Source organism: Thalassophryne amazonica, chromosome 12 (assembly GCF_902500255.1).
Source record: "Thalassophryne amazonica chromosome 12, fThaAma1.1, whole genome shotgun sequence".
NCBI classification, from domain to species: Eukaryota; Metazoa; Chordata; class Actinopteri; order Batrachoidiformes; family Batrachoididae; genus Thalassophryne; species Thalassophryne amazonica.
In genome coordinates this window covers 72,491,854-72,504,112 of record NC_047114.1, presented here as the reverse complement: position 1 = coordinate 72,504,112, position 12,259 = coordinate 72,491,854, and the positions used below count along the sequence as shown (strand labels likewise).

At 40.0% G+C, this 12,259-nt stretch overlaps 1 protein-coding gene and 1 long non-coding RNA gene across 4 annotated transcripts in view; one reads left to right on the top strand and one right to left on the bottom strand.

Annotated features, from left to right (window-relative positions):
• zfyve9a (zinc finger, FYVE domain containing 9a) overlaps nt 1–12,259 on the bottom strand; it is a 68,083-nt gene that overhangs the window by 686 nt on the left and 55,138 nt on the right. For all 3 annotated transcript variants that reach the window (XM_034182924.1, XM_034182922.1, XM_034182923.1), the window contains 7 exons: nt 9,642–9,724; nt 9,117–9,221; nt 6,978–7,128; nt 5,109–5,189; nt 4,850–5,012; nt 4,324–4,429; nt 1,339–1,515 (listed from right to left, as the gene is read on the bottom strand). In XM_034182924.1, the coding sequence (XP_034038815.1) occupies nt 1,339–1,515; nt 4,324–4,429; nt 4,850–5,012; nt 5,109–5,189; nt 6,978–7,128; nt 9,117–9,221; nt 9,642–9,724 (866 nt within the window). The remainder of the gene's footprint in view (nt 1–1,338; nt 1,516–4,323; nt 4,430–4,849; nt 5,013–5,108; nt 5,190–6,977; nt 7,129–9,116; nt 9,222–9,641; nt 9,725–12,259) is intronic.
• LOC117521594 lies at nt 5,587–9,253 on the top strand. Its single transcript, XR_004563990.1, has 2 exons — nt 5,587–5,851; nt 8,924–9,253. It is a non-coding gene; the product is annotated as an uncharacterized LOC117521594 (long non-coding RNA).

The following is a 12,259-nucleotide window of genomic DNA, read 5'->3' as shown; positions in this document are numbered from 1 at the left end:
AGTTGGTTTGGTGTTTGTTATATATAAATTAAGACACTGAAGCAGGTCTTTTGTGTTCTCATTTGGAAATAACGAGGAATATTTAGCCTAACCTGCATCGCTGAGGCAAACCTCGAAGGTATAATCTGTAAACTATCAAGTTTGATCACAATCCATGAAGACCTTCTTGAGTTCTTAGACTAAGATTCACAGACTCGGCCATCAACTGAAATGCACCAGACAAACATGTTCAAAGTCTTAATGGGGTCACCTTCTGCTCCATCTTTTACCTTGATCCTTGGTTCTTGTCCCCCCCGATCACTCAGTTTAGATGAGCAGCCAGCTCCAGGAAGAGTCTTAGTGGATCTGACTTTCTTCCATTTACAGATGATGGAGGCCACTGTGCTCATTGGGACCTTCAAAGCAGCAGCAATGTTTCTGTACTCTTCCCCAGATTTGTGCCTCGAGACAATCCTGTCTCAGAGGTCTACAGACAATTCCTTTGACTTCATGCTTGGTTTGTGCTCTGACATGCACTGTCAACTGTGGGAATTTACCTCTGGTGGACTCCAATTAAGCTGTAGAAACATTTCAAGGATGATCAGTGGAAAGGTTCTCCCTAAACAATGGAATAACAACGCCCCGCCATTATGCTGCCATCTAGCACCACTATACTGTGGCGTCATCTTGTGATGTTTTAGTGCGAGACTTTGTGGGAATCTGACTGCACACAAACCGATTTTTGCAGGGAAGTTTCACATAAACAACTTCAGCTCTTTATTTTATCCTGTTTACATCCAAACGACACCCTGCCACCTTGATACATGATATCTTTGTCAACATACCACATTTGCAAAGCCGCCAAGATTCTGCCCCCTGCTGGGCACAATTAGAATAAAAAATGCACTCAACTTCCAAATTGTCTGAGGTGTCAGTGAGGTAGCATTAAAGTGCTTACACTACATGGTACCTGCGCCGGACCAACATTAAAGGCAGCTTTTTTTTTTTTTTTGCCATCACTAACATCAGTTGTTTGCCGTCAGTACGAGGCTGGTAGGTTCTTCAGTGCAGTTGTGACATATTGTCTGAGGCGGCCAATTAACAGGCAGTTCCTGTAACTGCTCCTGAAATCTGCAGAGTAGGTCGAGTTCCTGCAGTGGAAATGGGCCTATTGGCTGTGGGAAAGGAAGCACCTGGACCCAAAAGCGTATAGAGTCAAAATGAGCTGTTATGTACCAAGTTTCTCCTCAATACACAGATAACCAAACTGCTGTAAAATGGTTTTATTTCACGGTGTTACTGTAGACTAGTGTCTCATCTCTTGTCAGACCAAAGACCAGTCTGCTGCCTTTGTCCTACCTGATCAGAGTCCAAAGTGACCCGCAGCCCTAGCTTAGCCATGCCGTCCTCCTTCAGCAGTTTGAGGTGTGGGCACAACGCCATACAGAAAGCTCGCGCCACATTCTCTGTGAGCCGGCTGTGGTCAGCCGGGTCGCCCAGACCATTGGGCTGGTCTTCACTCTGGAGGAAGAACACCTGAGGACAAACCAATCACAGCTATAAACAGCTCCTCTGTGGATTTATTATGGTCCTAATTTATATATTAATAGCCAAGTGGCCTCTGTAAATGGTAAATGGACTGCATTTATATAGCGCTTTTCCATCTGCATCAGACGCTCAAAGCGCTTTACGATTATGCCTCACATTCACCCCGATGTCGGGGTGCTGCCATACAAGGTGCTCACTACACACCGGGAGCAATAGTATGTGTATGTAATAGTTCTGTGTATGTGTGTGTGTGTGTGTGTGTGTGTGTGTCATCAATCATGGAGAAACTGGAAAGAGCTGACATTTGCCATTTGGTATGCTCATGTATTTTGGGTTAAGGATGAACGCCGTGAAAACATAACGTTAATAGGATTAACTATGGATAATAGGCAACAACAGTGAACATTGGGCGTTAATTACATTTTGGTCTCACGCCATTCCAAATTATTATAGAAACTTTGCAGAATTTACTGCCACCCTTGAAAAATGTCAGCTACCTAATTTTATAAAAACGACCCAATCTAGAGCCTATGGATCCCCACAGGCAATGGGCTAGTATTTCATACAAGTAGAAAATCATTGGCAAGGGACCCATGTCTGTTCATGTGTCTTTGTGATGAATCTGGAGAGAATTCTTCAGTCTAGTAGCCCAACAAAAATAATTGATTCATCATCGATTTACACATTGTCCTGCTCAGAATGGCTCATACGACTTATTTTCAAATATTTCCAGAAATTAATACAAATGAACCAATTTTATTATCAGAATAGTTAATAAAATATTCAGCATTACTGGACAAAAATGCTGCAATATAATGAAAAACAAATATGTGATAGTAAATGGGAAACATCACTTTTACAGCCAGTTTTCTTTGGACAATTCGGGGGATAGATACATGAACATTTACAAATCACTGCTCATCGTGGACTTTATTTACATCAATAATTGTGGGAAAAAAATTCCGCTAATATAGTACTGGATGCAAAATCTGTTTGTAGTAGGCAGTTGTCAAAAACTAAGTTATTTGTGAGAGAAGCCACCAAGACATTCAGGTAACGCTGATGGAATTACAGGCTTCTGTGGCTGTAATTGGAGAAATGCTGCAAAGTGCAACTTCTGTCTGTTGCATCAGCAGTTATACAGCTTCATGGTGGAGTGGAACAGAGAATCAATAATACTGACCAGGACTGTATCAGAGTTTCAGACCACAACCAGAACAAGGAAATCGAACACATGCTTCGGACTAATAGGAAGAGAATTTTTCCTCTCATTTTCATGCAATATTGGACAGATTTATCCAAAACATATCTAACTTTCCATTAAAGCTCCAGTGTGTTGGATTTTGTTATATAATGAGAATACAGACTGCTTTATGACACCACCAGTAACAATTCTGCTTGTCTTTGAAAACAAGGATTCATGCTCCCTTGCATTCTTGTGTAATATGTATAATCTCCAATGTGACAGAAAGGAGGGTTTTCAGACGTAAGCCGTCACTAGCAACAAGTAGACAAAGTACAGGAGGTCAACTACTAATTCCTCTTATTTTTCGTCAGTCTTGGTCGCACTACAAAATGTCAGAGTAAATATGTCCCCTTTGGTCTACTGTATCAATATGGTTATGGTGGTGCAACATGGCAGTCTCCATTAGGGGGCCCTCTCCCATGTAGATATGTAGAGCTCATTATTTCTAAGGAACCGATGGTTATGAATGCTATACTCCGTTTCTGTTCATGAACACCCCTAAATTCTACACACTGCAGCTTTAATTTTTTTGATTTTTAGAGGACCTAGTATAGAAGGCTGAAAGACTGTTGGTGAATTTAAGAATTAATTCTGCACTTTGTGAGACAGTAACATACTTTTGCTTTCATATTCCCTTTATTTACAGACACTAAATGTCCATGTCTCAAAATAACATTTTGGGCACTGTTTAAGAGATCATGGTCTGATTCTCTTCACAAACCTCAGGCTGAGTCAAATTTTTCTTTATGAGAATGATATGCCATGCTTTCTGGACTAAAAGTCATGTTTTTTTTCTTTTCTGTATTTTTTTTAACTTGCTATATTTCAAAGCAATGTATATTTCAAAAAATACTGCATTATCATTTTCAGCCACAAGCACCCTGTCTGACCCACAGTCCAGAGGAAAACATGGCAGTAATGCACCATTAAGCTGGATGCCAACAATCTTTAAACATGAAGCTAAGAATGAGGATGAAGTACTGGGTCATACAGAATGAGCAAAATTAATAAATCATGCTTTCAAGCTGAAAGATCATGTTCTTGAATAACGACAGTAACCTTTATACCTTCCCAGATAAAGACAGGAAATAACTTCCATACTATTTGGCATGCCATATGTTTGCACTTCATGGGACAGCTGGATTTGTAACAAGGGGGATGGCTAGGCTAAAGTAAGGCTAATTAAAAAGTTAAATTCCAGTTGGTGAAGCAGATGTGCACATGCTTACTTTTTCTTGAAGTTTTCATCTGTTCAGTGTTGACAGTTACCTAAAGATATTTGTGCCTTATATTTTAACATTATTTAGCCCTTTAGCCTCTGCTTGCTAAAATGGTGTTTGTGGTCAAAATAAATAATGATCTAATTAAATTCATTTTGCTTCTTGTTGCATGAAGTAGTAGTACCATGTTCTAAAATAAAAGTGACTTATAGACTGGTGCGCCTTTTGTGCCCTTCATGACACATTTATGAACACATGCGACCAGTACTCCAGTGTGGCGTACAGTTCAGAAAATATGGTAAGCAGATTGCTTTGTCAGGTGTACGTTACCTCTGTCCAACGGATGACTTTGCCATTTGCTTTGAATTCTGAGCCGTGGAAGATCTTGACGCTGGTGATAGACTCCATAGACTTTCCATCGATTGGACTGATTACACTGAAAAAGAAATTTACAAAAAATAAAGCAAGCGTAAAGCTGAAGAAAGTAAGTGGACAAACCAAACAAGAGATGTTAATGGTCAAGCAACTTATTTATATGGCACTGTTAGAATAAAGGCTAAGTTTTAAAGTGTTTAAGATCTCAAAAAAAAAAAAAGAACTTGCTTGTTGAAGCAAACTCAAGTCTATGCTGTTAATGAAGTAGCCGTGAAAGCCGTCACTTATATTAGATGGCAAAAACATCACAAAACCGATTGTGCTCATCTGCATTATAATGTGGTATCAAATCACATCGTTCCACCTGCTCAGATTTTGCTTCTGAAGATGCACAGATGTACAAATATTCAAGGAAACAGCTTTTTGGAAGTTATCAGTTCAAGTCTTTCCTGCTCATGAAGAATTTCGCTTCCTCTCTCACCCCTTGTTGAAGTTGTGGTCGTCCTCCGTCCACTGCACATGGACAAGCTCCTGGTTCTCTTCTTGGTCGGCTTTCCCACAGGTGATGGTGAAGTCTTTCATGTCCCTCAAGGCTTGCCGTAGTGAATCCATCGTCTCAGCTGTGATCTGCACCATTACACCATCTAGCAACAAACGCAACGGCAACAAATCCATCACCCAAACTTTGCACCAGCGCAGTTTGTCAGACAAACCTGTGACTGCCACAGCTTTGTTCTCACCTTCCACGATGCTGGTCTTTGCTAAGTAGCCTGATGAGACTTTCAAAGCACCGCTGAACACAAAGAAGCATGCGCCGGTAACTGAAAACGGGGGGCAAACAAAAACCTCAGTGTCACAACAAAAGCCAACATGATGGTCAAAAGCCGATCCAAAAGATCAGTTTCACAACACTTAAGATGCTAATGTGATGCAATGTTTGTGTACTCCAGATATCTCAGATGTCACTGCGGTGAATCTTTATGTTAGTGCTGGGCGGTATACCGGTTCATACCGAATACTGGTGTTTTTTTTTTTTCTATGATATGAATTTTAGAAATACCTCCATACCAGTGAGTGTGTTGCGCAGAGCGGTGGAACGCCGTGCCCGCAGGGCATTGTTTGAGTGGGGACAGTTTAGCGGTTGCACCAAACAAGCAGCATGAGTACAGCCCGTGTAGAGTGAATGGATGTTTAGCGGTGAGCATAATGGCAAAACAGGGGGAAAGTTCTGAAACTGTTTTACCAGAACGAGAAACTGAAACAGAAGAACTTGTACAGAAACGAGGAGCTGTGTCCGTTGTTTGGAAGTACTTTGGGTTTAAAAAGTCCGACGTCGACCAAACTACAATACTATGCAAATGCTGTCACGCTAAAGTTGTAGCAGCAGGAGGAAACACGAGCAATTTACTCCACCACCTCAGCCGCAAACATGTCCTGGAATATCAGGAATGTAAACTACGAGCTTCGTCCTCCTCGTCTGCAGGTAAAGTTAAAGGAAGCTGCACACCTTTTCTGTTTATGTTATTTATGGATGATTCCTTACTGAATGTTCAGGGAATAAAGAAGTTTTACTTCAGTTACTTTGGAGTTACTAAGTTTACTTTGGCGTTACATGAGTCATATAGTTTACATAGTTTACATTGTTTTCAAAAGATGTTTAAGTTGGAAAACTTGCATAATAAAAAGGTCTGTATTTTGACTACAACAATCAAGCATTCTGATTCCTCTTCATTAATACTAGTGTGGACATTCATTTTTCTACAATATTCACTCCTCATAACAGTAGAATACACCATTCCAAGCCATTTTATTGCAGTAATTATTCTCTAAATCATTAGAAAATAAGGCAAACACCCAGTTGTGCTTGAAAAGAAAAAATACTGTCAAATACCGTGAAACCGATATAATTTAGAAAAATACCGTGATATACATTTTTGGTCATACCGCCCAGCACTACGTTACGTTGCCATTTTGCTCATTAGTCAGCTAGCAGGTACTTTTAAACAGTTGTATGACGCTTATTAGTGTAACCGTGCAACACAAATGTTGAAAAATAAAACAAAAACCTGCTAAATGCATATGTACGCACCATCAAATCAAATCAATTTTATTTATATAGCGCCAAATCACAACAAACAGTTGCCCCAAGGCGCTTTACCATACCGTACCATACTGATTATATTTCTGAATCAGTGATGGATGTGTCTTGGAAACATTCATGCATCCATCAACTGACTTGTCTAAAGGAGACTAGCTGTAAGTGATTATTTGTATTAATCTTTAGCTTTTGTTTGTCCAATTACTTGTGACATCTAAAAATGGAGAGACTGTGTGCAAAAATGACTGTAATGTCTAAACTGGAATCAGAAACTCTGCCCATTACTGGACTTTAATCACATTTACACAGAGACTGGCATAAGGATCTGGGCAGGCTGTCATTCAGGAGGGCCAAGTGTAATTTTTCATGAATGCTCAGTTCTGGCCAGCAAATAGACTTTCAGAGACGCAGAGTCAGCAGACGACAATCTGCACATACAGTAAAAAGGGCAAGCATTAAAAAAAAAAAAAGAAAAAAGAAAAAAAAAGAAGTTATTGTGGTCTGTCAGCACCTTTGCGTGGCTGCTGATGGATGCTGATGGCCTGCGTCTGGTAGTTCCCGTCATCATTTTGAACACACACCAGGTGAGAGTCGGCCCGGTCGTTGAAACACGCCCCCATGGCCAGCACATGTTCATTGGATTTGTTCATGGCCTTCATCAGCTACAAGGTCAAAAATAAGAAGATCCATGTTTAATTAAACTGCCCTGAGGGTGTGGAGCAAAACTGCAGTGGGCTTGTGGGTAAAAGTCTGAGATGACAGATTGCGGAGAAAGACACCGACAAGGGCACAAAAGTCCCACACAATTCCAATAAATCCTCAGCCTCCATCTCTCTGAAGGAATCCTTTGAGAATCAGAAGTAAGACTGAAAATCTGGAGCACTTCAGCCTCTTGCTGCGCTAAAGACTTCTGCAAGCTGTCGTGAAACGGTTACCACTTCACATTTCTGGGATCCCATCTGTCACTGCGTCAGCAGCCAAACGCTACCACCAGTCAGCGACACCATCTCCGCCGTAATTTACTTTCTCGGCCAAAGGGGGCCGCGTGTGCGTCGCTTCTGCTAGAAATTCATTCACACCCTGAGGCAGCGAAGGTACAAGACAGCCGCCCGCACCTAATGTTCCACTGCACAGTGCCTGAGCGGCTAGTCACATGTCACCTACACCGGCTGAACGTGTGTGCTGATATTCAAGGACCTCAAAAGCACCTCCCCCACAGAGTGTGTTTTGTCACTTAAATGTTTATTAACAAATTATTGCAACAACAGACAAATACAAATTCCAAAACATAGAAATTGAACAGTAGGCTGCCTGATGAGTACATCATATTCTTAAAGTCTTGTAAGTTGGTGTTTTCAGGTTCATTATTCTGGTCCAGTGTCATTGTTTAGAGATTTATAAAGGGTCCATTTTCTCCACTTCCTGTCCAGTTGTTCTTCTTGTAGCCTCAGCACGTGTGTCAGTTTTTCCATCAAAAAGATTTCTTCCACAATTGTTATCCATTGATCTTTTGTTAGTGGTATGTCCTTTCCCCAGTTCCTAGCAATAGCTTTCTTGCCTGCCACCAACAATATTTTGATCAAATACTCATCATCAGTGGCAACAGTCTTGTCTGAGAATTTACATAGGTAAAGCACTAAACAGGTATTTGGTACCTCATAACCCAATATCCGTTGCAGCTCCTTATACATCATTTCCCAAAATACAGTTATCTTTGGACATTTCCCAAAAATGTGAGAATGATTCACATTAAAAGATCCACATCCTCGCCAACAATTCTGTCGTATGTGTAGCTGTTTACTTTTCATTTTTGGAGTAATAAAAAACGGATCAGATTCTTCCATGCAAATTCTCTCCAGATTCGTGAATTAGTGGATGAGTGATGTATCTTCCACATTTTGTGCCAATCCTCATCTAAAATTTCCACATTAAGTTCTTCCTCCCATTTTATCTTAATATATTCAGTTGAATGGTTGTTGTTGGTATTCAGACCTCGATATAATGATGAAATTATTTTTATGTTACTCCCTGATATGCTTTAGCTATGATCCGGATGATATTCAATTTCCTGGAAGGATCCAACTTGATCTCCTTTTTATAATAGTCCCTCACTTGAAAATATCTATAGAGTTCGTGTGAATCTAAGTCAAATTGTCTTCTAAGATTTTCAAAACTCACCAGCTCCCCTTTATTTTCTAACACAAACCAGGCTGTTATTCCCTTTTCTTTCCATTGTATAAACCTTTGATCATATTTTGCCAGGTTGAAATCGCTATCATATGCTACTCATTTTAATATTTTTTACATCATTCTGGATCTTATATTTTTTTAGTAATTTAAACCACAGATATAATATGTGTATTGTGATTGGATCCATACTATTTTTAAGTTCTTTAAATAAGTGGTTATCACCAACCATATTTTGAATTGGAATCTGGTTTATTTCTTTTCCCACAGACGGTGTTACGCCACCGGCGCATCAAATAAATATCCTGGAAGAAAAGTCCCTCCATGTGCAATACAAAGCTCCCTATTCTCTGAATTTTGAATCTGTTCTTCTACTGGAATTGACTAATAAAGGTTTGCTTTGATTCTGCTGTTACACTGACACGGGAGGTTGCCATGGATACACCGAATGCACAATGCTCACCTCGTTGTAGCGATTACTGGGGATCTTGATGGTGGTCTTCCTCACCTCCATGTCTACAACCAAACCTTTAACCACTGGCAGACTGTACTGGTAGTTACGGAAATCCTACACCAGGGTGAGAGACAGCACCAGTTACCCCCCCAAAAAAGTAAGAAAGGGCATGTACCCTGTAAAATGTGGTGGGTTGGGTCAACAGACAATAGAATCCATCCCATCCAGTTTGCTAACATCAACTCAAAAACAATAAATAATAATAAAACCATCATCTCTTTTGTCTCCAAATTAAAAGTGCATATAATGAAGATAAACTAATAAAATTTGGCTAACGTTGAGGCATGATTTAATGGAACAGGACTCGTATTCCGTTGCAGGGAACAATCACAACATATGGATGATGGAAATTAGGAGCAGGTGTGACTGAAGTTACACGTAGCTTGAAATGAACTTGTCATACATTTCTTTACAATAAGTCCACATGCATGACATAAATCAAAATAGAGGCAGGGAGAAAAAGAGAGTTCTTACTGCAAGCAGATTCATGATAGTGTGACCAGTCTCTCCGAAGAGGGGTTTTCTGAAACGCACACTGAACAGCGGGCACGGATAAACTGCAACACACATTATTTCATTGTTAAAGGTACAGCAACTGTTACCAACAAACACGTTCATATTTTGCTTTAACCTTTTACCATTTTCACTTTCTAATCATTCATCGTCTTGTTTAGTTTTCAAAGGATTTATTAAAGCTACAGTGTGTACGATCGAGTGTCATCTAGTGGCAAGGTTGCACACTGCATTAAACTGTCAATTTTGTGTCACTTCACATTTTCATTTCTTTGGTAACTGGGATTCCTGCTCCCTTGGCTTCCCCTGTAATAATAAATATGCACGATCCTCCATTTCATAAAAATTAGGGTTCTCAGACTTGTTAGCCTGCACAAGCAGCCAGCAGACAGTCTGTAGGGGAGCAAACAGATTCCTCTTCTCATTTCTTCACACTTCCAGTTGCTCTGCAAAGTGCAAAAGGCAGAGAAAGTATGTCCCTTTTGGGCTACTGTATCAACAAGGTGGTGCAGCCTCCATGAGGGGAACCTGCTCCCATGTAGATATGAAAAGCTCATTCAAAGCTCATGAAAACACATCGATTCATTTTTGAAGGTAATTAGACACTAATAAACAGATGGTTATGATCTTTGTCATTTGATTGGTGTTCTGTATGTCACATGACATTCATTATTTGTCCCACTGTGCGAGTGAAGGCACAAGGGTGCTTTTTTTTTTTCCCCTCTCATCTCTTTTGTCCTATTGTACGGCTCCATTAGTTTGTCGTTAAAATGCCTCCATGATAAGATGCAGCAAAATCCAGCAGCCGCAGTGTTTGCAGAGACATCTTTAGTGGCTGTTAAAGTGCCGTCAGATGAAAAAAATTGACAAGTTCTTGACGCAATTTTTCACTGAATTTAAGAATATGTTTGCACACCGCTAAGCTCCTCAGGCTCTCGCTGTGCTCAGCACTGAGTCAGCCCAGACGTCTGCCTGCTGTATGGAGAAACCAGTGGCATGCATTGGTCAGGTGCGATTTTAGCTCATTCTTCCACACAAATAGTCTACAAATCTTAAAGGTTCAGGGGCCTCTTCTATAAACCCTGATCTTTAGTTCTTTCAATAGATTTTCTATTGGATTCAAGTCAGATGATTGGCTGGATGATTCTAGCAGCCTTATTTTCATTTTCATTTTCTGAAGCAAACTTAAGTTTCCTTGGCTGTATTTATTTATTTGTATGTTTAGGATCATTGTCTTGCTGAAAAGTCCACCTTTGTTTCATCATCATCCTGGCAGATGGCAGCAGATTTTTATCAAGAATATCTCGGTGCATTTTTTCACTCATCCTTCCTTCAATTATATGAAGTTTATCAGTGCCACATATCGAAAAAACAGCTCCACACCATGATGTTATCACCTCCAAACTTCACCGTTGGCAGTGTTTTTGGGGTGATGCGCAGTGCCATTTGACCTCCAAACATGGTGTATATTTTGGCATTCAATTTCGGTCTCATCTGACCAGACTATATGCTCCCACTATTGCACAGGCCTAAATGTTGTGCAGCAAAATTTAAATGAGCTTCAACATGCTTTATTTTCAGCAATGAAGTCTTTCATGGTGAGCGTCCAGGTGTTTCTGAAGCTCTCCACAAGTGGTCCTTGGCTCTTGGACAACTCTTCTGATAATTCTTTTCATTCCTCTGTCAGAAATCTTATGAGGAGCACCTGGTCATGGCTGGTTTATAGTGATGTTTTTTTTCCCCCACTTTCAGATTATGGCCCCAAAAGTGCTCACTGGAACACTCAGAAGTTTAGAAATCCTTCTGTAACCATTGCCATCAGTATGTTTTGCAACAGTAAGGTTGCGAAGATCTTAAGAGAGCTCTTTGTTTTATCCATCATGAGATGTTTCTTGTGTGACAAATTAGTAATGAGACACCTTTTTATAGGCCATCAGTTGAAACTGAATCAGCTGATATTAATTTGCACTGGCAAGGGGCAGGATTGCTTTGTAATTAGTGATAGCTTTCAGCTGGCGTCTTTGCTTTCCATGCCTTTTTATACCTCCCTTTATTCAAGCATTCAATACTTTTTCACTGCGTCATTTCACATTATTACACAAAGTATGGACCTCTATGGCTTGATTTCGTTGTATGTGTGAATTACTTTGGGTGGATGCTAACGTGGTGAAAATTTCAATAGCACTTTCACAAATATATTTATTGAGAAAAATAGTTATTTTAGCTGCAGTAAGTCCACCAGCCCTGGGGTCTCATTATTAAAACATTATGTAGAATTAACGCTAAAAGCATACGCACAAAAGACAAAAATAGCGACAGTAAATACATTTCATAGTCACACCTACAATCAAAATTGTGTTCACAAATCTCACACTACTTTGAATTGCGCAAAGATGGATCTGTCTCATATCCCACCTTCTACACTCCCACATTCAACTACAAACAGTCAATGTTAAACACCTCATCAATATTCAAACATACACATGAAGCCTGAAAAGTGTACTTATCACAGCTGCCAAGAGAAAGATCAGGAAAAGAAATGCTTCTTAAACAGTAATCAAGATCCTTGTGCATGATCA